The following is a 25282-nucleotide window of genomic DNA, read 5'->3' on the forward strand; positions in this document are numbered from 1 at the left end:
TAGATATGTAAATTGTGTTGTGTAAATCTGATGTTTATTGTAAATTGGTATATGTCTCATCACTGTCATGACTGCTATGTTGCTCAGAACTGCACCCAAGAATTTCACACACTATTGCACTTGTGTATATGGTTGTGTGACAATAAAAGTAATGTGATGTGTGATGTGATACAACATTTACACTGTAGGTCCCCTGCATGGGGTATTTATTTAAACCAGCCCAGTGTGTAAATGTGAGTGATTGAGCAGGCATGCATTTCCATCATCCATTTCATCACAACTGTCAACCTTTAATCTCCCTTAAGAGATGGTTTTCATTTTTGACATTTCCGCTTTCAAATCCGTGTACCTCCTCCTCTTCAAACTCTATTAATCAGAAACCTCTCATACAAACTCTTCAATCATTAGATTCACTAAAGCTCATCTGTCTGATCTTGGATGCATGTCAAGGACTGGAGTTTTTAATTTTCTCATTTATGAATTAATATTAAAACTTCATAAGTTTTCTCATCCCTTTTGAGCATGCATCAGTTTTGCAGAGAGAGAAAAATTATTATTTCTGTTTTCCCATCATAATATGTCTATTCTTGTTTGGTAAAATGTTAGTCCCATTTTGTAACCAAGAAATATAGGCAGATATAAAGCTGAGGATTTAGAAATAATGCAGTAACACTACAACGCCGCCTGCTGGGCACATGTGGTCATTTGTTTACATCAAACATTGCACTTCTTCCACATAGCCCTGCAAGGCTTAATTATAAAGATTATGAGTCATGAAACAAATGTAATAAAAGATTAGAGTTTAATAATGCTTCTTGTTATAAATACATGATTATCTTAAACACTTCATAAATAAGTCTTAAAAAGCACCCTCTGTTGGCAGATCAGTTTACAGCCTATAAATCCTATGTATTATAGGCTGTTGCTCAGAATGTACTGAAAAAAATAAAATCGGTTACATCTCTTGTTTTTCTGAAGTGCAATCATTATTAACGGTGTTTGATTGTGTTTTCTTTTGTGCTGGACTGAGGCTGCTCTTTTAACTGATCTTGATCTGCTTGATCTTTTGAAACACAAACCTTTAACTATTAAACACTGATCTCAGATCAGTAAGGAGATTTTTTTGCCCATGTGGTGTCTTTAGTGTACTTAAAATGGACTTTGATTCTATAATCTTCTTTAAATTACAAAAAAAAAAAATATACAATATATAATCTAGCATATATCAGGCTTAATTTACATTTATGAAGTATTATGAATGTTTTTGGTGCGGGGAACTCAAACTTAAATCTTATGGTACAGAAATGCTTCATACAGTCTGTTAGCATTCAAAGAAGTCAACATTCCGTATTTGGTCAACAGTTTGCATGATATGTGTGCATGTGTGTTAGTTATTAAAATTTAGCTGCACATTTTAAGTTTTTAAGTGCATCAATAGTACATGTGTGTGTGTCATAGAGTAACAGTGTTAATCTAGGACCAGATCCCTCTTATTATCACATTTATAAATATATCAAAGCCAAAACTGATCTGAGATCACAAGTTACTGCACATAACAGATAGCCTCTGGCCTGATCAATAGTTCATAGCATTAGATTGGATTTCATAGGCTGTTCTAAAGGTGTTGGTAAATTTGTGTGTGTTATTTGGTAATTATTAAAGGTTAGGTACACACTCTCTGAGTGTAATATTCATTTTCTCTATGCTCTTTGTATGGTGTATTTGCCTTTCTGGAGCTGGGAGATGTAGATTTTGGTTTTGGTTCCATCTGTGCGTTTGAACCAGACCTCTCCTGTACTGATCCCTGTTATTACTGCCCTGAGAGAAACACAGAGGAAGACAGAGATGCAATTCATTTCAATTAATAATTTTTTCCACAGTTTATGTTGATATAATACCACTGAAGTAATATAGGATACTGTCTAGTTGTGTTTTACTTGTTGGGAGTAGATATCGATAATCGGATTTGCCGATATTTTTCAGATATTTACACTTTCTGTTAATCGTCATCAATTAATTGTTACAATCATAAATGGCACCATCTTGTGGTATGTAAAGAATAATGCCTAAGTACCCAGAGACACCATTACTCTACTGTGCATTCAACAGGAAACAGCGATGTTCACAAGTAAACTAGCTTAAAGGTGCTTTAAGCGATTTTAACCGTTCTAACCCCCACAAGACTGAGCCGTTGATTTAGCCACGCCCCCTCTTTCCAAAACACTGCACCGATACCGTTGAGACCAACACAAAGCATGTTCCCATGGTTGTCAAACACAACAGTAGCGAAATAGCGCCCTCAACTGACAAATTATACATCAGAATATGGCATTATGCCTCACTAATTCGCTGCACGACAACACTATGAGAACGAGCAAATGATTGACAGACAAGCGTCAGAGGCCGCGGCCCGCGGATACATTTTTGTTTGCTGTTTACAAAGTCTAGAGCTGCCAAAGAGACTGGTGAGATATCTCATGACACTTATTTCGGTAATATCTTTCAGGAAGTAGGAAAATTTTTTGCATCCCTTTCCATGAAAAAAATCACTTAAAGCACCTTTAATGTTAACTTAATATTATTTTGGTCACCGTATGCAGTCAGAGTTTTTAACAAAATCCACTGATGCAAAACTCCTGACATTCTATTAACATATACTGTTAACATAACATGATTATAGAACATTTACTTCATTTTCTGCCATAATCATCATCCACATAATCACTCTGTATTGGGCAGCAACTAACTGAATCTAATGTTGTTTCTAACCATGCCACCAAACTGCACTGCAAAATTAACATTGTTTTCCAACGGCTTTCCAAATGCACCCCCAGTCTTCTTTTGATCGAAAAAAAAAAAAAAGAAGAAGATATTTCCACCCCAAAATCATGCCATTGGTCGAGTCAATGCTGTTGTGTAGGGCTGATCGGGTCCCTCAAAACAAAATTTTTATAGGGCCACAGAAACACAGTGTTCACAGTTTTTGAGAAAATTAACCTATGAATTTCTTGCTTACAGTTGTCTCTGCATATTAAGCTGTGATAAAAGTATTTTAACACCCTGAAAAAGTTACACACTTTTAATCCTTTAACTACATTTTTCAGTTGCATGACAGTAATTCAGCTGTTTACAAAACAGAGTAGCTTCAGCATTAACAAGCTACTTTTTCCGATGAGTAGTGGAATTCGTAACAATGTAGCCTTTTGGAATGCAATTTTGGCATGCTTTTTCCAATAAGTAATGAAAAAAGTATGACAAAATGCTACATCGTTACAAATTGGTTTGTACAGTCGTTTCATGTAAATGAATGATTCACTGATTCAAGTCCCTGCACAGCATCTTTTTTGTATTGAAATATTATGTTAAATACTGCTGCTCAACACTACGTTTTGACTATATAAATTACAAATAAAAAAAATGTATTACAGTGTTTTCTGTTGGTGATATTGGTTGCATTTCATGTCAATTTATCTATTCAAATGTTCTTCAATGCTATCACGTTAATCACCCTATTTGAGATCCTTATTGTTTTTCTGCCAGATACTGTAAATATTGCTCTGACTATAATTTAATAGTTATATATTTAAAAAAGACGTAGTGTGGCACTTTTTCCCATGAGACTTGCCAGACAAACCAGCTTAGTGTAAAGCTTGGGAGATTGTGGTCACATGCACAGACTGATCGCTCTTAGCCAAGGGCTTGAAAATCCTTCAAAGTTGCCTTTGGCCTCTTGATAGCTTCCCTGGTCAATATCCTCCTGGCACAGTCATCAAGTTTGGAGGGATGGCCCGATCTAGGTAAGGTTTTGGTGGTGCCATGTGCGTTTCACTTCTTAATAATGCTCTGAACGGTACTCAGAGGGATATTTAAAGCCTTTTAAATCTTTATGTACCTTTCTCCTAACCTGCGCCTTTCCACAATTTTATCCCAGACTCCTTTTAAAAGCACCTTTCAAACCATGGTAAATCCTTGAATTCATTATTATGCACTACTAGTAATAGAATCCTCATGGAATAGCTGGTTTTATTCTGAAGTAATCAAAACCACTACAATTGATGTCAGGTGGAGGCCAGTTAGCCAGGTACGTGACCTGAAAGGTGACTGGTTGTACCTGAGCAAGTTTGTAATGGGTACTCTTAGAGGTAGATAACTTATCTAAACCAGGGGCACACTCAATCTCAAAACGGTGTGCACTGTTACGCTACGGTTTCCGGGTTGAACAACATGTTTCCTCGAAACGGTGTGAAACGGTGTGCAGCGGGCTTTAAGGTACGTTTTCTCTCGTTTGGTGGATGTGTCAGAGGTGTTACCCAATCAGCAGCGACGTTTATATAAACCCTGCCGTATTAAAAAGGTAGTGAGCACAATGGATCCAACTAAAGTCCTTTACAAATGTGTCCACTGCAGCTTGGTGTATGCAACAATTGAAGACATTAGAAGAAATATTTGCCTTGTCATCCTGAAATGCGAGGTACATTTTGGATCACCATAATAATGAACCACAGTTTCCTCATATCCCTTCGCTCGATTGGGATGTTCTCTGCTATTCTGGACAGCAAAGGCAGTGAATGTAACATCGAGCATATTTTGTAGTATTAAACACGTATTTAAACTGATTTCATCAGGCTCCGATAATTCTTCGAAAAGAACGCAAAGAATGGCCTTCTCAGCTGCCATAACTGCAACGCTTGCATAACACAACAGGGTGTTCAACGCACCAACGTTTCCGTTTAAATAAAAGTTTTGCTACGTTTTGTTGGGGCTGAACGTGCCCCAGGTATTTTACTAATTAATTTTCAATCATTGTTTAATATTTTTTACATTTTATTTTAACTTTGATGTTGAAGGTTTTAATGTGTAAATACAGCTGGAAAGTTTAGCTTGAATTTATTTAAATTTCCAGGGTGTAATGTTACAAATGATAAGGATTTTGACAAGGTATGATGACTTTCTATAGGCACTGTAACTACTTTAAATTAGGAGTAACTTGTAGCTTATTAAGTAACAGTTTCAAAGTAGCTTCCCCAACATTGATGTTACAAACAATCACAAAGACAAAACATAAAGACAAATGCAGGGGGAACAAAAAAAGAGAGATTCTTAGGCTTTACTGACTGTGCTGGGCTGTCGTCGTTGACTTCTAGAATGACACTGCTGCCTTTGGAAAATCTCTCTCCATCATAGAATAGAGCTCCACCCTCACAGCTCACTGACACCTGCCTGTCTGAGAGACAAAGAGAGACACATCCACCATCTTCAGCACGTTTAAAGCTGTTTAAATGGGAAAGTTCACCCAAAAATGACAATTCTGTCGTCATTTACTCACCCTTGTTCCTTATTCCAAACCAATATTACTTAATTCTATGGAAGACAATTCTGAAGAATGTAGATGGTGCTCTTTTTTCCATAACGGTAGACTGAAGCTGTTATTCCCTAACATTCTGCAAAACATTTCCTTTTGTATTCAATGGTAAAAAACAAAAATTAATTAATGTAGGTTTGGAACAACATGAGAGTGAATTTTCATTTTTGGTTGAAATATAGTATCCCTTTAAAAGTACGCCAGATATTTATATTGATCCTTGGGTCATTAAACCCAAGAATGAGAGATGTTAGATTTGGAAAGATTGAAAGACAAACGAGATGGAGAGGAATCAAATGTTACATGTCAAACCATCTTTCTTTCACAAAAGATTAGAGATCAGGACTCAGCTAAATGTGACATTACTGTCAAAGTACTCTCTGTCGATCCGTCTGGAATGACAGTAAGAGCAAAATGGCTCTATAAATCAAAACGTCTGTGGCTAACTTAATCAGAATCCAGACAGAAAGCCTGTGAGTGAGGGTCAGGGTTAATGGAATCTACTGTGATGGCAATACAATGGAGAACATGCTCAAGCCTTTGACGCCATTTAACCTAGAGAAAGATAGCAGGACAACCCACGCTGTGTGTGTGCCATCTATGTGTGGGTGAGTATCGCCTGAAGGTATGTTTTAGTAGGAAGTCTTATCCTACCAGATAATGTTCCCACTAATTGGAAACACTCACTGATGCACACTTTTCTCTAAGGTACTTGAAAATGACAATAAGAACCTTGAATTAAATATGATGTGGATTTTTTGTTCATCTGATAAATACAGTACAGTATAGAGCCACAACATTAAAACCACCTGCCTAATATCGTGTAGGTCCCCCTCGTGCTGCCAAAACAGCTCTGACCCATCGAGGCATGTACTCCACAAGACCTCTGAAGGTGTCCTGTGGTATCTGGCACCAAGATGTTAGCAGTAGATCCTTTAAGTCCATGGATCGGACTTGTTGGTCCAGCACATCCCATAGATGCTCAATCGCAATGAGATCTGGGGAATTTGGAGCCCAATTCAACACCTTGAACTCATTGTCATGTTCCTCAAACAATTCCTGAACAATTTTTGCAGTGTGGCAGGGCGAATTATCCTGATGAAAGAGGCCACTGCCATCAGGGAATGCCATGAAGGGGTGTACGTGGTAGCAACAATCTTAGGTAGGTGGTACGTGGCAAAGTAACATCCACATGAATGCCGGACCCAATGTTTCCCAGCCCAGAGCATCACAATGCCTCCGCCGGCCTGCCTTCTTCCCGTGGTGCATCCTGCTCTCATCTCTTCCCCAGATAAATGACACATACGCACCCAGCCGACCACATGATCTAAAAGAAAATGTGATTCATCAGACCAGGCCACCTTCTTCCATTGCTCCATGGTCCAGTTCTAACACTCACATGCCCCTTGTAGGCACTTCGTGGTGGATAGGGGTCAGCATGGGCACTCTGACTGGTCTGCGGCTATGCAGCCCCATACACAGCAAGCTGCGATGCACTGTGTGTTCTGACACCTTTCTATCACGGCCAGCATTACGTTTTTCAGCAATCTGTGCTACAGTAGCTCTTCTGTGGGATCGGGCCAGACAGGCTAGCTGGTTGTCCGAAAGTCATCCACATCTGAGATGGCACGAGGGTGAGTAAATGATGAGAGAATTTTCATTTTTGGGTGAACTATTCCTTTAAAGATGCAACTTTCTGAGAGCTGTTTAACAGCTAAAGCACAGCATGTTAGTTGACTATCATGATCCATCCTTAATATAAAGGCAGGCCATTAAATAGTCATGTTTTTAGAGAAAGAGAGACAGAACCCTACTTTGTACCATCAAATCCATTCAGAGCTTGTCATGGGAAAGAAATCACTGGATAAATATATTTTGCCTCAGGCAAGGTCTTTGATGGTCAGTACACGTGATTTTCTACAATAAATTTACAGAGTTAATTCTTGTAGGCAGTCAGTTTTGTCAAAGATTAACGAGGTTCACGGGAATACCATGAGGCCCTTGACCTCCCAGTATAAATGCCAGACAGAGAGAGAGAGAAGAAAAAAAGGATTTAAATGAGGCACTTAAACGAACACTCCAATTTTCATAATTCACTTACTTTCAGCCTTCTTCTTCAACGGCATTAGTGCTGCTTTGGCCTGAAAGACAGAGACAAAAATCACGATCCCTCTCACACACTCCATGAGAGTGAATGAATGAATCAATGAATGAATACTCATCAAATGAATACCTTCTTGATGGCTGCCCAGTCTTCCAGTATATCAATGTCTCTCAGCATATACACTATGTATGGCCCTGAGAAACAGCAGGACACAGCAGAATGAGCAAGAGAGGAAGAAAGAACACTTCTTCAAACGGAGTTGTAGCCTAGTGACATATGCCAATTTACTTCTAAAAATTTACAAAATTAACTTTTAGCAGATAAAGGTTTTTAAAATTTACAGTCTTTCTTTTCTGTGAAAATGAATCGAAAATTTTGACGACGACTCATCATGTTTAGGGGCTTATACACATTTTTGTCCAATAAAATGTCCCCTCCCCCTAAATTATAACTACTACCTGCTTTAAATTAGCAATAGTAAACCATGCAAATATTTGTTTTGCCAGCCTGTGTATAAAGGCAACAGGCTGTTTAAAAAAAAAAAAGGAAAATGCCTTTGATATATGCTAGGAGTAGGTGATATTAGCAATATCTTCTATCACGATATTAATAATAATTATAACAATGATAACAAATATATATCATGATATAGTAACATTTTTCTGTAAAAATAAATATATTAAATAACCACACTCTAATGCCTATTGTAATGCTAAACTTCACATTATGCTACATTTCAGTCTTGATATGTTGTTGACCAATATTATTATTATAAACTTTCCTCAAGAAACTAGATAAAACAGTACATAGGTAAAAAAAAATATCCAACGAAAATAAACACTTCGTTAGATTCTTAATGATTTAAGTCATCTCTATATAGAATATCTGAATATCTGAAGGCAAACATGGAAGGTTTGTTTCCTCTTCCTAATAATAAACATAATTCAAACTGAATTTTAATCAGGGTGATGATGTGTAGTTTAAAAAACCCTTTATTTTGGCGCATGACACAGTGATGTAGCTGTTTTCCAAGTCAGTGGTGGTAAGAATGTTGGGCTGTCTAGCTGTTTGAGATGTTTGACTTCCTCCATAGCACTTTCATGTAAAAATTTTCTCAGTAGAATTTAAATGGGTCATGTAGGTTTTGTAGTCTGTGCTGCAATATCGAGAGAAGCCAAATTGGGTAGTGCCACATATCACTTTTTGCTTTCCTGTCTCTGGAGCAAAAATATCGAGAAGCCACGAGAACCTTGTGTCCTCCAGAACATATGCGCACATGCCAAGTATATGAATATTTACATATTGCAATATACATGATATAGCAAAATCTCTATTCGTTGACACTTTATATCATCGCCATGTTATATATTGTTATATAGCCCAGCCCTAATATATTCTGTCCCAACCTTCTGTATCTATAGGAAATACATAATAATAGAAAACTGTATTTGCCAACAATTTTATGTAAACCCCAGGTTACTTCAGCGAGTTGCTTTGCATCAAAGCATCAGCTAAATTACCTATTAGTATTTAGTAGGAAAACCTTAGCCCTGGAGCAGGATGTCATGAGAAATAGTGGTCCAAAAGAAGTGATGAAATTGGTAACTGAACAAGAGCAGAAAATAAGAGAAAGAGATGGATGAATGTAAAAAGAAAACAATTCATTACCTGACACAAGAGCTGCCTTCTTCTTCCTGTCTGGGCGAATCAGGTGGCTCCTCCTCTTACACTTCTTTATCCGCACTTCATCATTCCACCACTCTGATTAATAAAGAGAGAGAGAGACAGTTCTTTTTGGGGCAAGGGTAAAGTTAGGGTGTGGGTTAGTCTGTAGTAATAATATTTAGCTATATTTGCCAACAACAGATGTCTATAGTGTTTTCCTGTTTGGATGGCTAGATAAACATGTGTGTACTTGAGGTGATGTCTATGCACTGCTTGTCCTCCTCCAGTCTCCGGATCTTCTCCAGCAGTTCTGTTTTCATGGCATCAAACAAGAGTGTCTTCTCACTCTAGAGAGCAAACAAGCATCTCGTTACACACACTCACACTCCACTGACTCACACACTGACTCATATGATTCATAATTATCACTGCACTGTCAACAAATAAATAAAAACCAAAGTGGTTTGGCAGAGACATTCAAGTATAAAACTCAGCACTGCATTTTTCACTGCGGTGCTGCCTATAGATTCTGACAGTGTGCTGTGTAGGATTGGGTAAAAATACTGATTTTACGATGCATCGCTATCTTTATTCGAACAATATCTCAATACCAATTCTTAATTCCCAAGATCGGTCTTTTACTAAATGCGCAGCTCTCCACAATGCGAGTAAATCAATCATATATGAGACCAAATTTTGTGCTATGCGACTAAAAATGTCTGTGTTTAGCCAGTGGCTGGTAAATGTTCAGATTTCAATTACTAGTGATCTAGTAGTATATTGGCGAATAAGTTCGGCATCCTTTCACCGTGTGTTGAGCGTAAAAGTTTGATTTGACTCAGTATTGAGTGTCCGAAGAAGAGATCCACGCAATCTATTTGTCATTGAATAATGTCTCTTTTAATAACCTTTATGTTCTTAACAGTCAATTGTTGATCAAAACAACAAAACACAAACACTTAACTCTACTCACGAATAGCACGGATTTAATAGCACGGATTTTTGGCTGTGACGTGATGTATGATGTCAAAAGGGTGTCTAAATGTAGCAATTCGAGTCCTCTCTCGTTAAAAAGCCTTCTCTGCTGGCCTAACATGCCTATTATTCATTCACCTTTTTCCTTATGAATTTTCAATCGCTTTCCACTCCTAATTCATCTACAAACAAATAGGGAAAAACAAAAAGTGTATCCAATCAAAATGTATTCCTTGATGCTTACAAGCGAAGCATGACGGCTGTTTCACAAATCATGTATGTCTGAGCTCCATCCCCCTTCAGAATTTCTACAGAATCCCTCAACATTGCAAGTGAATGAGCATCTAAAGTCAGTTTGTCAGATTCATCAGCCAGTCAGATTGATTTATTTGTACTTGATGAGTGTGGTCTGTAGGATATGTCCCAGTCGAGGCCTTCTAGCTGGCCTTGAGTGACGCAATCACGCTTTAAGTGATGTATGTAATTCGAAAGCGGAGAGCGCGAGATCTAGCTAACAGAGTCGGATGTCATCACTGCCGCTATCGCCATTGAGAAAGAGATCCTTATGGATTTAAAAACCTGAGATGTTCTACATGATCGTGTGATTGCTTAATTTATTAAACAGGAAAGGAGGGCTGATTTTCACTTCAAGTAAATTGGTAAAAGCCTTTTGCATTGTTGTAGCAACATCAGGAGTTTTCTAAGTGTAAATTAGGCTGGCTGGAGCATTCAGTGTCAGTTTAAGTTTTGAAAAGTAACCGTGTACCCTGACAAAACAAAATGTATTGCAAGCAACGTTTAACATTCACAAATATATTCAGATAGCTTTTTCCAGGTATTATAGACCTCCTTGGTTGATTCATATGAAAAAAAATTAAAGTCAGTTCGGGAGACGTTAATTTCACAAAACAATCATGCTGCTGTTAAAATTAGGCTTGCTTGAGCATTAAGTGTCGTTTCAAGTTTTGGCTTTCGTGTGTGGACATGTTTTTAAAATGTAAATTGGTATTATTAGTTGGCTGCAACGTAATGTATGATGCCCAAAGGGTGTCTAATTTATTGTGAAACTGTGTTTTCTTAATGGCATGAATCGCACTGAAGGCCAAGAACTAAAATGCACGGGTTGCCACTGCGTTAAGAGGAATATTCCAGTTCAATACAAGTTAAACTCAATTTGTGGCACAATGTTGATTACCACAAAAAATATTTTGACTCATCCCTCCTTTTATTGAAAAAGGCAAAAATCAAAGTTACAGTGAGGCTCTTACAATGAAAGTGAATGGGGCCAATTTTTTAAGGGTTTAAAAGCAGAAATGTGAAGCTTAAAATTTTATAAAAGCACTCATTCTTCTGTTAAAAGCTGCATATTATTTGAGCTGTAAAGTTAACTCTTTTTTTGTGGCAGACTACTAAATTACCGGGATAAAAGGGTTTATAGCACCATGTTGTCATGGCAACTAAATTGTGAAATTGGATATAACTTTATACAGAAAAGGTAAGTTATTGATTTTATCACACTAAAATTATGTTAACATGCATACTGTTTACGTCTTTTGGCTATACTTTTGAAACAGTAAGTATTTTAACGTTTACGGATTGGCCCCATTCACTTCCATTGTAAGTGTCTCACTGGAACTCAGATTATTGCTTTTTATGGTTTGTTGTAATCAATATTATGCCACAGATGCTGTCAATTGAGTTTAACTTGCATTGAACCCGGAATATTCCTTTAATATGCGCTCATTTACAATTGCCATTTTTCTTAAAGAGACAGTATTGATTTTTAGCATGTGTTCTACAAATCAGTGTTAATACTTGTATATAGTATAAATTAAACAAAAAACATGTAACAAAATATAATATATGCAATATAATATTATATTTATAAATGGAATACATGGATTTGTACATTTTTAAAAAGATAAAATATGACCAAAATGATGAAAAACAACTAAAATACAATTTGAAAAATTTATATTTTCATAATGTACCTAGTTAGAAGGTCCCATGTATAATTAGCAGCATTACCTGGGAGTAAAGTTATTTCATATGTAAGCAATATGAAATATACCCATTTGAAACGATATTGAAACAAAATCGGAATCGAATCGAGAGCTTGTGAATCTGAATCGAATCGGGAAATCTGTATCAATCCCCAGCCCTAGTGCTGTGTATGTATCTATGTATTAAGTGTATTATTGCTACTAGTGTGTTTGATGAATCATTTACATTTACATTTATGCATTTGGCAGACGCTTTTATCCAAAGCGACTTACAGTGCACTTATTACAGAGACAATCCCCCTGGAGCAACCTGGAGTTAAGTGCCTTGCTCAAGGACACATAGGTGATGGCTGTGGGGATTGAACCAGCAACCTTCCGATTACCAGTTATGTGCTTTAGCCCACTATGCCACCACCACTTTATTTTTGAATCATTTAACATTTAGATATAGAGTATACATGTTGAACTGTGTTACCTCTAGATGTTGTCTTGCCCCCTGCACCTCACATTCATGTTTGTGTCTGACCACCTGCAGACAAAGTTCCCTGTACACACCTACAGAGGGCAATAACGAGACAGTCTATACTTGACATAACCATACTGAGGCCATTCTAAGAAAGACATGGATAAATAAACAGCCATGCAGCATGTGCTGATGTCATGTTACCTGCCACTTGTGTTCTCTGCTGCAGGTTCTGTTGCAGTGTTGCCAGTGGTTCTCTGTATTCTCCTGCCTTTCCGGTCAAAACCTCATCCAACTTCATTTTAACCTGGTTCAGACGTTCTTGAAAAAGCCTGCAACCCATGAAAGTAATCAACCAAAAGTCCTGTATCTGGTTCTAGCTAAATCTGCACACCTTCTGTTAGGATTCCTACTGGTCTGAAAATGAAATGTCATCAACTCTAAATCAATCAGAGAGAAGTATTCTTACTTGTCTTTTAACTCCAGGAATTGTTTTTCCAGGTCAGACATTTCGTCCAGGCACTGTGATCGTCTTCTCTCACAATCTTCATCGTCCATTTCTGACAGAGAGATCACACACTCATCAAAGCCTGTTTATCCATCATGTTCTTTCTTTTTGTTACATATCTACCCCTGCCAGACTTCATATTAATACCAAGATTATTATAGTTTTAAGTTTTTAATCTAGTTTTAATTCTAAATTCAATTCCAAATTTTTTATTATTATTATTTAGTTTAGTTTCAGTTATTTTGCAAACTGTGTTTGTCAGTTTAATTTTTTAATTAATTGTAGTTTTATCTGGGTTTCCATCCACATTTTGTATGCAAATTTTGGGATATCGCATAAAAATGCCTGATGGAAACACCAAGATGCGCATAAAAATATCTCCAAAATGTGCATTAAAAAACACATAAGCTCACTTGAGGTGGAAACATTGTCATTCGATAAGAAGACATGCGCATAAATTACAATGGAAACACGTTTACTGAATATATTCCTATGGAATTTAGGAAAGTCACGTGACTTTGCCTCAAGCCATGTGAATACATAATTCTCTCAGAGAATATCATTAATATTCGTATAACATTTCAAATGTTGCTCTGGTTATACAGAAATGCTGGACACAAAGCATGTCATCAAGAGATTGGCTACTAGGGATGCATTGATACAAAAGTTTTTGGCTGATTCCGATACTGATTATACTACAGGATGATACCGATAGTACACACTTACCTAATTTTGTCATCAAATTACTGTTTTATTTAGGAATGCATAAAAAATGTAAATAAGATTTTTTAACTGCTCTAACAATAAATTATTTCCAATATACTGTATATAATTTCTGATATCTCAGAAGTCAAAGTCTGCTGGTTTCAAAGCGTTTTGGATGGTTTCCCTCATTATATAGCCTACAGGTATGTGCCAATTTCACAACTGCCACATGAGACCGAAAGAATAAAAATGAAATATTACATGTTCTTAGGAGTGCCAACTCTTCTACATATTGTGGCTATTATTATTTCTGATTGTGCATTTGAATTCACAGAGTTTTTACAAAGTGTGTTACTAATTAATTATAAATCAACCATTTATAATTAGTAATTAGTAATACGTTGTTCATATTGCCATTTTCATGCTTATTACTGATATGCCAATGGTTTTAATTTCGTCAGTAATTGGCCGATAAATATCTGCAGCCGATACATTGGTGCATCCCTATTGGCTACTATTACCTCCCAGAACTGTCTGACATGCTTTCACTCCCAGAATCAAAGCATCTGCCACTGAATGCTGGCAAACATGAGTTATGACAGAGCCTTTTGTTAGCACACTTTAAACTCCAAGAAATTCATTACATTTAGTAAAAGAGCCACAGTGGCTTCAACTTCTATTTTCATTTCTAAGTTGGGCCAATTTCCCTGGAAGTGGTGATTTTGTCCTCTTGAACACATGGGATGGAAATACTGCTGTATATGCAAATGGTTTTTGCAATATTCCAATTTTTTAATTAATTGCCATGAATTCCTGGTTAGCTGTGCCGCAGTCTTCCATGTCTTTGTACACCTCAATGTGCAAGCTTTGCAGGTGCACTTTTTTAGTTTGTTATGTTCCCGTTTCACATATGGCCCACATGTTACTTTGAAAATGCAGCTGGTACTCGGTCTCCTTCTAGCCACAAGGTTTCTCTTGCTAGAGAATCATGGCCAGTAGATGCATGTTTGCAATGCAAAAAAAAAATAAAAAAAAAAATAAAAAAAAATAAAAAACAGAGATGATAATAGAAAGTTCAGTTTAGTTTTATGGAAAATGTCATTTTAATTTTAATTTTATTCTTTTTCAAGGCTATTTTTGGGAATTTCATTTTAGTTTTAGTTTCAGTTTACTATAATAACCTTGATTAACACACCACCACATTGTTGCTAAAAGCTGCACATCTGAGTTCATTGTTACAGTTATTCTGTATCACTAATGTAAGGATTTGGGTGGCAAGCGCAGAATCTTGATTCCTCCAAAACTGCTTTTCGAATGTACTGTGCAGTTCAGTAACTGGATGAATCTAATGAAACTTGTCAACAATATGTCCAAGTCATATTTCACCTCAAAGTCAAAAGAACATTTATTTTTGCAATATTTTTAAGTCAATTGAGCACATATACCCCCAAAATTCTTATTACTATAATGCACAATAATAATAATAAATTATTTATATTGCAAATATTTCTACATCATGGTCATAGATGTTGTTAATTTAATTTATTATTATTTTAATGAACCAAATTTTGGAAGATGACTTTCATCTTTGTATTACAAAAAATTGAAATTATTCTTCTGCACTAGTAATGACAATAAGATTTTTTTTTCTGCATTATGGTAATGAGAATTTGTGTGGAAAATGTGCTTGATTGTCATGAAAATAATGTCACAATACAAAAATCTTAATAGTCCTAAAATAGTTTATTTTTCTTTATATATATATATATATATATATATATATATATATATATATATATATATTATTAAGAAAAAAAAATATATATACAGTGTACTGGTGGCCAAAAGTTTGGAATAATGTACAGATTTTGCTGTTTTGGAAGGAAATTGGAACTTTAATTTACCAAAGTGGCATTCAACTGATCACAAAGTATAGTCAGGACATTACTGATGTAAAAATCAGCACCATCACTATTTGAAAAAAGTCATTTTCGATCAAATCTAGACAGGCCCCATTTCCAGCAGCCATCACTCCAACACCTTATCCTTGAGTAATCATGCTAAATTGCTAATTTGGTACTAGAAAATCACTTTCCATTATATCAAACACAGTTGAAAGCTATTTGGTTCATTAAATGAAGCTTAACATGTATTTGTGTTTGTTTTTGAGTTGCCACAGTATGAAATAGACTGGCTTGTCATAAGGTCAATATTAGGTCAAAAATGGCAAAAAAGAAACTCGTCAGTCAATCATTGTTTTGAGGAATGAAGGCTATACAATACTTGAAATTGCTAAAAAAATTTCATACAAAGGTGTACACTACAGTCTTCAAAGACAAAGGACAACTGGCTCTAACAAGGAGAGAAAGAGATGTGGCAGGCCAGATGTACAACTAAACAAGAGGATAAGTACATCAGAGTCTCTAGTTTGAGAAATAGACGCCTCACATGTCCTCAGCTGACAGCTTCATTGAATTCTACCCGCTCAACACCAGTTTCATGTACAACAGTAAAGAGAAGACTCAGGGGTGCAGGCCTTATGGGAAGAATTGCAAAGAAAAAGCCACTTTTGAAACAGAAAAACAAAAAGAAAAGGTTAGAGTGGGCAAAGAAACACAGACATTGGACAACAGATAATTGGAAAAGAGTGTTATGGATCTTAACTCCATTGAGCTTTTGTGGGATCAGCTAGACTGTAAGGTGCGTGAGAAGTGCCCGACAAGACAGCCACATCTATGGCAAGTGCTACAGGAGGTGTGGGGTGAAATGTCACCTGAGTATCTGGACAAACTGACAGCTAGAATGCCAAGGATCTGCAAAGTGGTCACTGCTGCACATGGAGGATTTTTTGATGAGAACTCTTTGAAGTAGTTTAAGAAGTTCTGAACATTTTTTTTAAATTGTAATAGTAATTTTTCATATTAATAATGTCCTGACTATACATTGTGATCAGTTGAATGCCACTTTGGTGAATAAAAGTACCAATTTCTTTCCATAAGAGCAAAATCTGTACATTTTTCCAAACTTTTGGCTGCTAGTGTATACACACACACACACACACACACACACACACATACATACATATTGGGGTGAAACATGATGCAGATATTTCTTTGCAAGCTTCACCCAACTACTTTAACATCAATTTAGCAAAGTAAATGAGAAAACATACTGAGGGAATTGTAAATTAGTCTGTGGTGATGTAAACAGACCTGAACTCTCTTCCTCTTCTTCCTCCTCCTCCTCTGCCTCACTCTCCTCCAGGTCGCTCTCCCGCTCCTCTCCACTCTCCTCCATTGTCTCCTCCGCATCTCCTCCATCTCTCTCCCGTTCCTCCTCCACCTCACCATTGGTCTGAAGAACCTCAGTGTCGGCCTTCGTCTCCATTTCCCCGTCTGGTTCTCTCGCAGCAGGCTGAGCTGGCATGAGTATAACACTACAGTGAACAGTGTAAGAACAGAACCAAGAACTCATGGTGCCCATCTAAAACTGCTGTCCGATTCACTGACTTGAACAAAACCTAAAGCCTAAAGCACACTTATAATTCACAGTGGTGGTGTTGTTGCGTGAAATTAGGACTTTTGATGTGTATATAAAGGCAACTGACTATATAAAGACCACTAGAGGACACTACTATGAATATACTATTATTACTCCTCTAATGTACATCCTCTAAAGGCCGCGCTGCACTGAACTTACATTACAAGCTCATTACACATTCTGCAGACCTACGGCTCATGCATTATAAGCTTTAGTGCATTAAGTGATATTAACAGTTACAGGCTCATGCTGTTTAGATATAATAGTGGATTTCAGTAGTTATAAAAAAGTCGCTTTCAATTGAACAACTCCGCACTTCATTCAGAAACCAAGTGTCCCGATACCGCGATTCAGTGCCGTTTTTCATGCACAGGAGTGAAAAAGAATCGTTTACTCGTTTAAGAGCGTTATAATTGCAATGTAGTAACTAATAATGATACTTTGTTACGTTGTAAGGAATCTCTTGCCAGATGCTCGATCGTTTCATCAATGTAAGACACGGGATAACAACACATGACGATCTTACGAACTCTAAAAAGTGCGTAAACCACTGCAAAATACCTTACCTTCTAGTCGACTGTTGTTTAAGTCATGAAAGATATAATATATTTTCGAATGAATTTACATATCAAGTCAAGTTGACATCGGACAAGTCTACTTCCTCGGCGTTTAAGCGCTTGTACCAACACACAAATGTTGTGATGCGCTGGCCAATCAGCGTCCTCCTCGCTGCTTCAATAATCCAATAGAAACGGGGAGGTGAAGAATCGCGTTCTCACCGATGTTAGTACGGTGATTAAACTGGCCAATCGGAGACAGCGAACTACATCCAAAACAACTCGCAAGGTTTCCCTGAAAAGAGAAGGCACTCAAAGTGGCTTCCTTGAAATATTACAAATGAACAGAGCAGGCAAACTATTTTAACCCTAGAAAGGTTTTGTATCCTGGGGTATCCAAACATTCAAAGGTGCACTCAGTAATTATTTCCTCTTTAAAAAAGTTTAACTCGTATAGGCATTAATTGAAATGTTGCAATATGTGTAGGAAATCATAACCACCCATATTTAAATGAAGACCCCAGACATAGCAGTTACCTTATAAAAGCTGTTTTATTCTACATGGAGAGGGTCCGCACATGGGGGCTGCCATGTTAGATTCACATGACCAGCCGAATACTACTCGCCTAATCTCAGTAACCATCCTGTTATTTGACACTTTCACTCATGGATTAAAGTAATCATGGCTGACTGTGAATACTACATTTCTACAATGGCATCTGAAGCAGAAAAATATTTATTTAAATGACTATTTTAAATGACACAGCATCCAAGCTGCTAGGTGTCAGTGTAAGTCCAAGATGACACAAAGACAAAAGTTACTGAGTGCACTTTAAGAGGCTAGGAAGAGAAGCAATGTCAGTCAAATTTTATGAAAAATATTTAAAACGGGGTCCCTGCAAATACTGAGGATCATGAAATCTGAAATCTGCATTTTTTGAGAAGGCAGTTGACCTCTAGGCAAATGCTCATATCTTTTCGATATTTTCATGATTTATAAAAGCTATAAAACTGAAAAGCAGTATTTTAGAAGAAACACACACACACACATGCAAATGTATTATGTGGGCCCTAATGTGTTGGAAAATAGCGATTAATACATTTTCAGAGGTACCTTTATAGGCCATACAAACAGTAGCGTATTTAGGCATGGGCGGCATCTTGCGGGGGGCAGCACGAGGCACCCACACAGACCCCCCCACCCCCCCCCACACACACACATTTGGGGGCGTGTTGAAGCGGGTTTCACCCAGGGTGCCATACAAGCTAGAACCGCCCCTGCATACAAAATATGATGATTATTAAACAAGGGACATTTTGAAAACAGTCCTGCCACTAGGTTACCAATTCAAAAATATTTTTTATTCAATGGAATGGAAAAAAAAAAAAAACACACACACAATAAATGTCGTTGAACATATTTTTATTAAAGTTGCATAAAAGTGTAACAAAATTGGGCAAAAACAAGACAGTTAAGTATTGCTACGAGACGTTTTTTCTCCAAAAATGTATGCCCTTGAGCACAATCTTACACAATTGCTTACATTTTTCCTAATTCATAAATTTGTTTCTCTCTCAAGTCCAGTTCATTCTTTCAATCCTCCCATGTCCCAATGGACATAGAAAATATGAATCAACTGCACTACAAGGTTTACACAATGATAAAAACTGACAATTTTATATTGTGTTATGTAAAAATTGCTCTGTATGATATAGTCAACTTCCTTTCCTAGAAAAAAGCATCACTGAAAGTACGAGAACATTTTGCATCCTAAAGCAGCAAAAAGATTTCCATTTTGCAGCTATTTTTTTCTTTTCTTCTTTTGTGTTGTATATTCCTTAAATGTTTAAATTAATTTGGTTTTCATAACATAATCGTGACCTAAGGCAATATCTGAAAGTAGTAGGGATGCAGAGGGGTTTTAATAAATCCTGTAGTATATGTAAGTGTGCATCATAATTATCAGTGATAACAGTCTATGTGATGGAAATACCTCTTCCAATGCTGAATTGATGCAAGGTAAGAGCACCGAGTGTGGCTATTAGCCCTCTTATTACAGCATTTAATTGGCTGAGACAAAAGAGCAGATGGCTCCCTAGAAAAGATGATTTAGCAGAGTCGTGTGAGAGGATTTATTCTGACTGTACACTTGGCAGTGTCCATGACACGTTGTAGTTTGTCTACCATGCTCTTATCCATTCTCTCCCTATCCAACTCTTTTTGTCACTGAAGGAGCCAACATGCACATCTGTAGATCCACAGCTGCGGTTTGTGATGTGTGTGTAGTTATTTATCCAGATCCCTGAGGGTGGTGTGGCCAATGAGTTTCAAAATGTGTGGTGTGTATGTGTGTGTTTAGAAGGGGGAAATGAAAAAAGAAAGAAATCAAAGCCCCATTTTTTTTTTTTTTTTTTTTTACACATAGCTCCCTCCATCTGTAAAAAACATGACACCGAAGTAACTCCCTCCACTTAACACAATCTCTTTATTAGCTCTTCTGTAATCAAAATTCTCCATGAATGCTCCTGCTTAAAGCCCTTAACTGCACAATTATAGAAGGAAGAAAAATTAATCTAGAAGGCCGCTTCTTTCCGATCTCCTCTGATGTTGTTATATACCAAGGATCATCACAGTTTCACAAACAACAGCAAGAGTTTTCGTCAATGTTGTCCTTTGAGACAGCACAGGGAGTTTTGAAAAATTCTAACAAAAATCCAAAACCATTCTATGCATAGAAACAAACAGAGATGTATAACAATATGAAAATATGACGTCTAAAAACACTTCAAAATCAAATCTTTCCCCCTTTACAAAAAATAGAATAAAATAACATTAAAGTTAACAAAACAAGAAAAAATAAGCCCTGCTTATAAGGATCTGATTGGCTACACTCTCCTATAACCCTTCCTCCATCCCCTCCACAGCTGATGCAAAGGAGACATGGGATTGCATGAGCGAATAGTCACGCCCCTAAAATTGGGAATGGAGGGATGAGATTGGTTGAGGAGGGGTGAAGGAGGGAGAAGCTTCACTTTTTCTGAGGAGTACTGAGCTTCTGCATGCCACGTATCTTATCCAGCAATTCAGCTACAAACTCCTGCAGAGGGGAAAAGGAGCACAATTTAATATTAAAAAATACAGCAATACAGGGATATATTTAACATTTAAGATATGAGTAGGCCCGGACAGAATCTGCACCCACCGAATTCCACAGAAAATTCTAGAGATTTCTGCATAATCTATTCATTCCCAACTCCTTCCATATTCGTTTTTAATTTTAATATAGTTTTTTTTTTCCCATTATAAATGAATTTTGAGAGTTTTAAATGTAGTAGTAAGTAGTAGCAAATGTTATTTTTCTAATATCAGCTACCATTACGAGTATAGTCTTCTCAGATCAAGATATTTGACCTATTTTTAGTCCCTGGTGAGGAATCAATGTTTTCTTTCTTTTTTTTTTTTTTGTTATGTTATGTTTCAATGTTAAAAATAACATTGAAAATGTATTAAAAAAAAAAAAAAAAAAGAAAGAAAACATTGATTCCTCACCAGGGACTAAAAATAGTGCAAGGAACGGAAACGAAAACCAAAAAAGAACAAAAAATGTGCAGAACGTAACCGAAAACCGGAACAAAGTGATTTTCAGTTGTTCCAGAGTGAAAACATTATTTTTAAATGCTGGTAACCAGTTATAACCGGTTCATTTTGTTCTGTTAATTTTTTCATTAAACTAAAGGCCAAAAGGTATATCACAGTACATTTTTGTATGATGGATGTTGCATTCTGTGAATGAAGACCTTTTTAACAACTATGTATAATTACTACATATATAGTACATGTACGGCTAATCCAGATACAATGAAAATGTAAAAAGAGGTAAAAAGTACATTTCTCAGATATTTCCAATGTCTTCACTGAATTATTGTTAGATGTGATGCATTAATACAGATTTGATGCTGCCGGGTTTTGACTGAGAAGCAGATCTATAATTAAAATTATACTTTACTGTTAAATAACTGTATGCTGTTATGATTTCTATGCTGATAAATCCACCACACAGGAAAAAAAATTATTGCTAAATTTAGCTTATTTTGGTGAGGCAAGTGGCTTATTTTGGGCTTGTTTTTCCAGACCATGTTGCTCGTTTCTCTTGTGAGATCTGGCAACACTGCAATTGGTATTTCACCCACCCTTTAGCGCAGAGTAATGTCATTTTAAAAAGAACGTTATTAACCGTTCTTTTATTTTGTTCTAACCGGTAACCATTTGGAAAGGAAGTTGCCGAACTTCTGAACCGGAACGAAAAAATCGTGTTTTTGCTCACAACGAACCGAAATGAAAAACTTTTCGGTTTTAGTCCCTGTTCCTCACAGGCTTAGATATAAGATAATGCACTCACTTCAGTTGGCTTATAACAGTCTACCACCAGCTCCTGTTAGAATATAAAGGAAAAAATGTCACACAAATGAATTGTCTCTTAAAAACTAAAGCTGAAGGTGTAATAAAATGTTGGACAATTTATATTCTGTACAGGGTTCCCACCGTGATGGAAAACCTGTAAACATCAGGGAATTTTATTTTTGTTTGTAATTTTTGAATTGTGATTTCCAGGCCAGGAAAAAAAATACAAAAATAAAAATGTAATTAACCAAAACAAAATTAATAAAATCTCCAAAGTCATTGTCAATACTATTATGAATAAATGCTGTGTAGATCAGTGGTTCTCAACTGGTTTTGCTTCAAGACCCAGATTTTACATTGGACATCAATTGGTGACGCACCATAGTAAAAACCTAACCTGTATTTAATGTACCCTGGGTTGGATTTTCCTTTTATCTTGCACATTTTTGTTCATGTTTTTCAGGTGTAAGGCCATGTATCAAGTACATTATTTTTGTTATTGATGTCAACAACAAAAAGAAGTTCTCTTTCCCCTTTTAAAAGTTGATTAGCCTATTTATTTATATGAGCCTTTTATATTTATTATCCAGTTTATTTCCTAATGTCAAACATAATAATAATAATAATAATAATAAAACAATAAATTACAGTATTTATGAAAAAGTATTAGCCAAAACACATTTTGAAACTTAAACTACCCTAACCCTGCCACTGTTGTAATACAAATTAGATCTAATAGATACTTAATAGATTATTTAATCTGAATTTTCTTTTATAACATTTTTGTAAAAATATCACAGTGACTGTTACTGCTGTAAAATTGTGAAACAGTTTTGTAATGGTGATGATGTATAATAAAAATGCTATCTTGGCGCATAGCACATTGTTTTACTTTTTTCCTACTCACTGCAGTTTGGCAAGTCGGGGCCGCCTACTGTTTGAGAGGTTTCACTTGACTTCCTCCATAGCGCTTTAAACTAGAAAATTCTCACTAGAATTAAAATGGGTCACATCAGATTTGTGGTCTGCTGCCACAATATCGAGGAAAACTGGATTGATGCTCATCTGCCATCTTGGAACGGTCAACATTTCGGCAGCTTAGAATTTACACCAGCCACAATAATTGTGCTGCCAACGGTTGTAAGAACCGCAGAGATATAAATTCCAGACGAAATGGGATAATCTTTCACAGGTGAGAATGTGAAGCTTAAGCAATCAGGCTGTTGCCTTCTCTGAATCCGTTTAGTTTCTGTTTAAAATTATTATTATTATCTACATTATTTAGAATTATTTAATGTTAATGACAAACTAAATCTTGTGAAAATCAACTGCCAAAGACGGTCAACAGCTTTCATGTGTACGGACTTTGACCTTTCCAATATGGCGGATGGCTTTCGTATAGTGGCCCATAGTAACAGCCGCTAATGAGGCATCTATGTCATGAATGTATGAATATCTACGGGTTCCTTTACACTCGTGCGAAGCTACATCGCACCGCAAAAATACTGCATTGCAGATGAGAAGCCTTTAGCGCGCGTAAAGTGCTGAAAGCAAGATTATCATTTAATTTGCCTTGGCAGCCCTAAATTTCACTTGGGGGCCTGCCAAAAAATATTCAGTGGGGGAACCACAGCATGTTCTTTCCCTGCTATCCATGACCCAGTCCGAATAGACCTGCGACCCACTTTTGGGTCACAACCCACCAGTTGAGGAACACTGGTCTATAGAGCCAGAGGGATGTCTGACTGAACCATTCTTTGTGTCAGTTCTTTTTAATGACTCTGTCAAACTGGTTCACAAATTGGTCTGAATGATTAATATGCGAATCGGTCTGAATTAGAATTGGAAAAAAAAAAAATCCTTATCCATTTATCACTGAAAATGTCATGAAAAAGACATGCAAATGTATTGGTCAAAACATGTGGGAACCCTGTCTGTAATTCTGGAGGTTCTGTTTGAAACTTACCTTGACCCGAGCGGCCCGGTCTACATCATTCTCCATATCCAACAGTTCATCCACATCAATCTCTAGCTCTGGAATCGCTTCCTCCTATAACACACACATATACACATCATGAAACAACAGAAACAGATCAGTTTGGCTCAAGGCTATCTCTATATTCAAATAACTCAGAGAAGTAACATCTAACTGGAATTTACACAGCTATACTCAGTAATCCCCTATAGCTCTTGGGAAACTGCACAGTATTCCCAGAGGGCAAAGGAACCTACTTAGGAAAAAGTAGCTAGGCAGAGGCAGTGGAAACACAGTGACGCTGGATTGCATAGGGGACTCTGGAATGCTTGTGTGTGAGTTGGGGGATGGGTAAGTGATTTCTGAGTTAAGACTGGGGATCTGTTTTATAGGCAGTTATATATATTTAGAGCAGTTCCTTGTTAAGTCACCACCAGGGTTGATGCAAGGTCAGTGTAGTACTACCTCCTCACCACAAGAGGTATCTCTTGTGTTACAAACACTGCCTTTGCCAACTCTCAGCTTTGTATTGTTTTCACACTTATTCATTGTTTTATTACAGATGTTTCAAGATGTTTTCTCAGTTTCATTCAAGCAAGTCTCCTTTTGCTTCACTTTCCACACAACCATTCTAGTGGAATGTGAATCTTGCGAGTTTGAGCAATGTTATTTTTGTTACACACTAGTGTGTTGCTGACATCAGTGTCTCCTCGCCCTAGTTTTCACACCATCAAATTGAGCCTTCACAAAGGAACGAGGGAGAAAACGAACACGACTAATATGATTCATTGGACTTTACACATACAGCCTGGAAAGTTCTAGCAACACACTTTTTCACAGAAAAATGTTCAATTGCTTTCTTTTGTGTTTGACAGAAAAACATAACAGAAAATAAGAACTTGTGATGTTAGGACATCAGTACGGTATTTGGGAACAAATGTGATTTTGTGCTTCAGATAAGAATGTTTTTTGGTTTTTGTTTTTTAAATATGGCTGTGTTTGGCTATTTTTATCAGTCCAGTT

At 36.7% G+C, this 25282-nt stretch overlaps 2 protein-coding genes across 4 annotated transcripts in view; both read right to left on the reverse strand.

The window, feature by feature from the left end:
- Positions 1-785: 785 nt before the first annotated feature.
- Positions 786-18016, reverse strand: brms1 (BRMS1 transcriptional repressor and anoikis regulator). Of its 3 annotated transcripts, none has more exons than XM_051655997.1 (11): positions 17892-18016; positions 16998-17221; positions 13042-13132; positions 12777-12904; positions 12585-12664; positions 9382-9478; positions 9135-9227; positions 7596-7660; positions 7464-7503; positions 5116-5224; positions 786-1818 (listed from the first exon to the last, which is right to left on the reverse strand). In XM_051655997.1, exons 2-11 carry the CDS (start codon positions 17209-17211, stop codon positions 1701-1703), a joined length of 1035 nt encoding a protein of 344 aa, XP_051511957.1. In that variant the 5' UTR covers positions 17212-17221; positions 17892-18016; the 3' UTR covers positions 786-1700. The 3 variants fall into 3 exon arrangements, with proteins under 3 accessions (XP_051511957.1, XP_051511966.1, XP_051511975.1); XM_051656006.1 differs by having other exon boundaries at positions 16998-17204; positions 17892-18009; XM_051656015.1 differs by having other exon boundaries at positions 16998-17199; positions 17892-18005.
- A 1272-nt stretch (positions 18017-19288) lies between these two features.
- Positions 19289-25282, reverse strand: part of LOC127416625 (protein phosphatase 1 regulatory subunit 14B-like) — a 47949-nt gene continuing 41955 nt past the window's right edge. Inside the window, exons 2-4 of the mRNA XM_051656072.1 lie at positions 24251-24334; positions 22283-22315; positions 19289-20980 (exon numbers count right to left, since the gene is read on the reverse strand). Coding sequence (XP_051512032.1) covers positions 20912-20980; positions 22283-22315; positions 24251-24334 — 186 coding nt within the window. The 3' untranslated portion in view covers positions 19289-20911. The remainder of the gene's footprint in view (positions 20981-22282; positions 22316-24250; positions 24335-25282) is intronic.

This window comes from Myxocyprinus asiaticus, chromosome 2 (genome assembly GCF_019703515.2).
Source record: "Myxocyprinus asiaticus isolate MX2 ecotype Aquarium Trade chromosome 2, UBuf_Myxa_2, whole genome shotgun sequence".
Taxonomy (NCBI): domain Eukaryota; kingdom Metazoa; phylum Chordata; class Actinopteri; order Cypriniformes; family Catostomidae; genus Myxocyprinus; species Myxocyprinus asiaticus.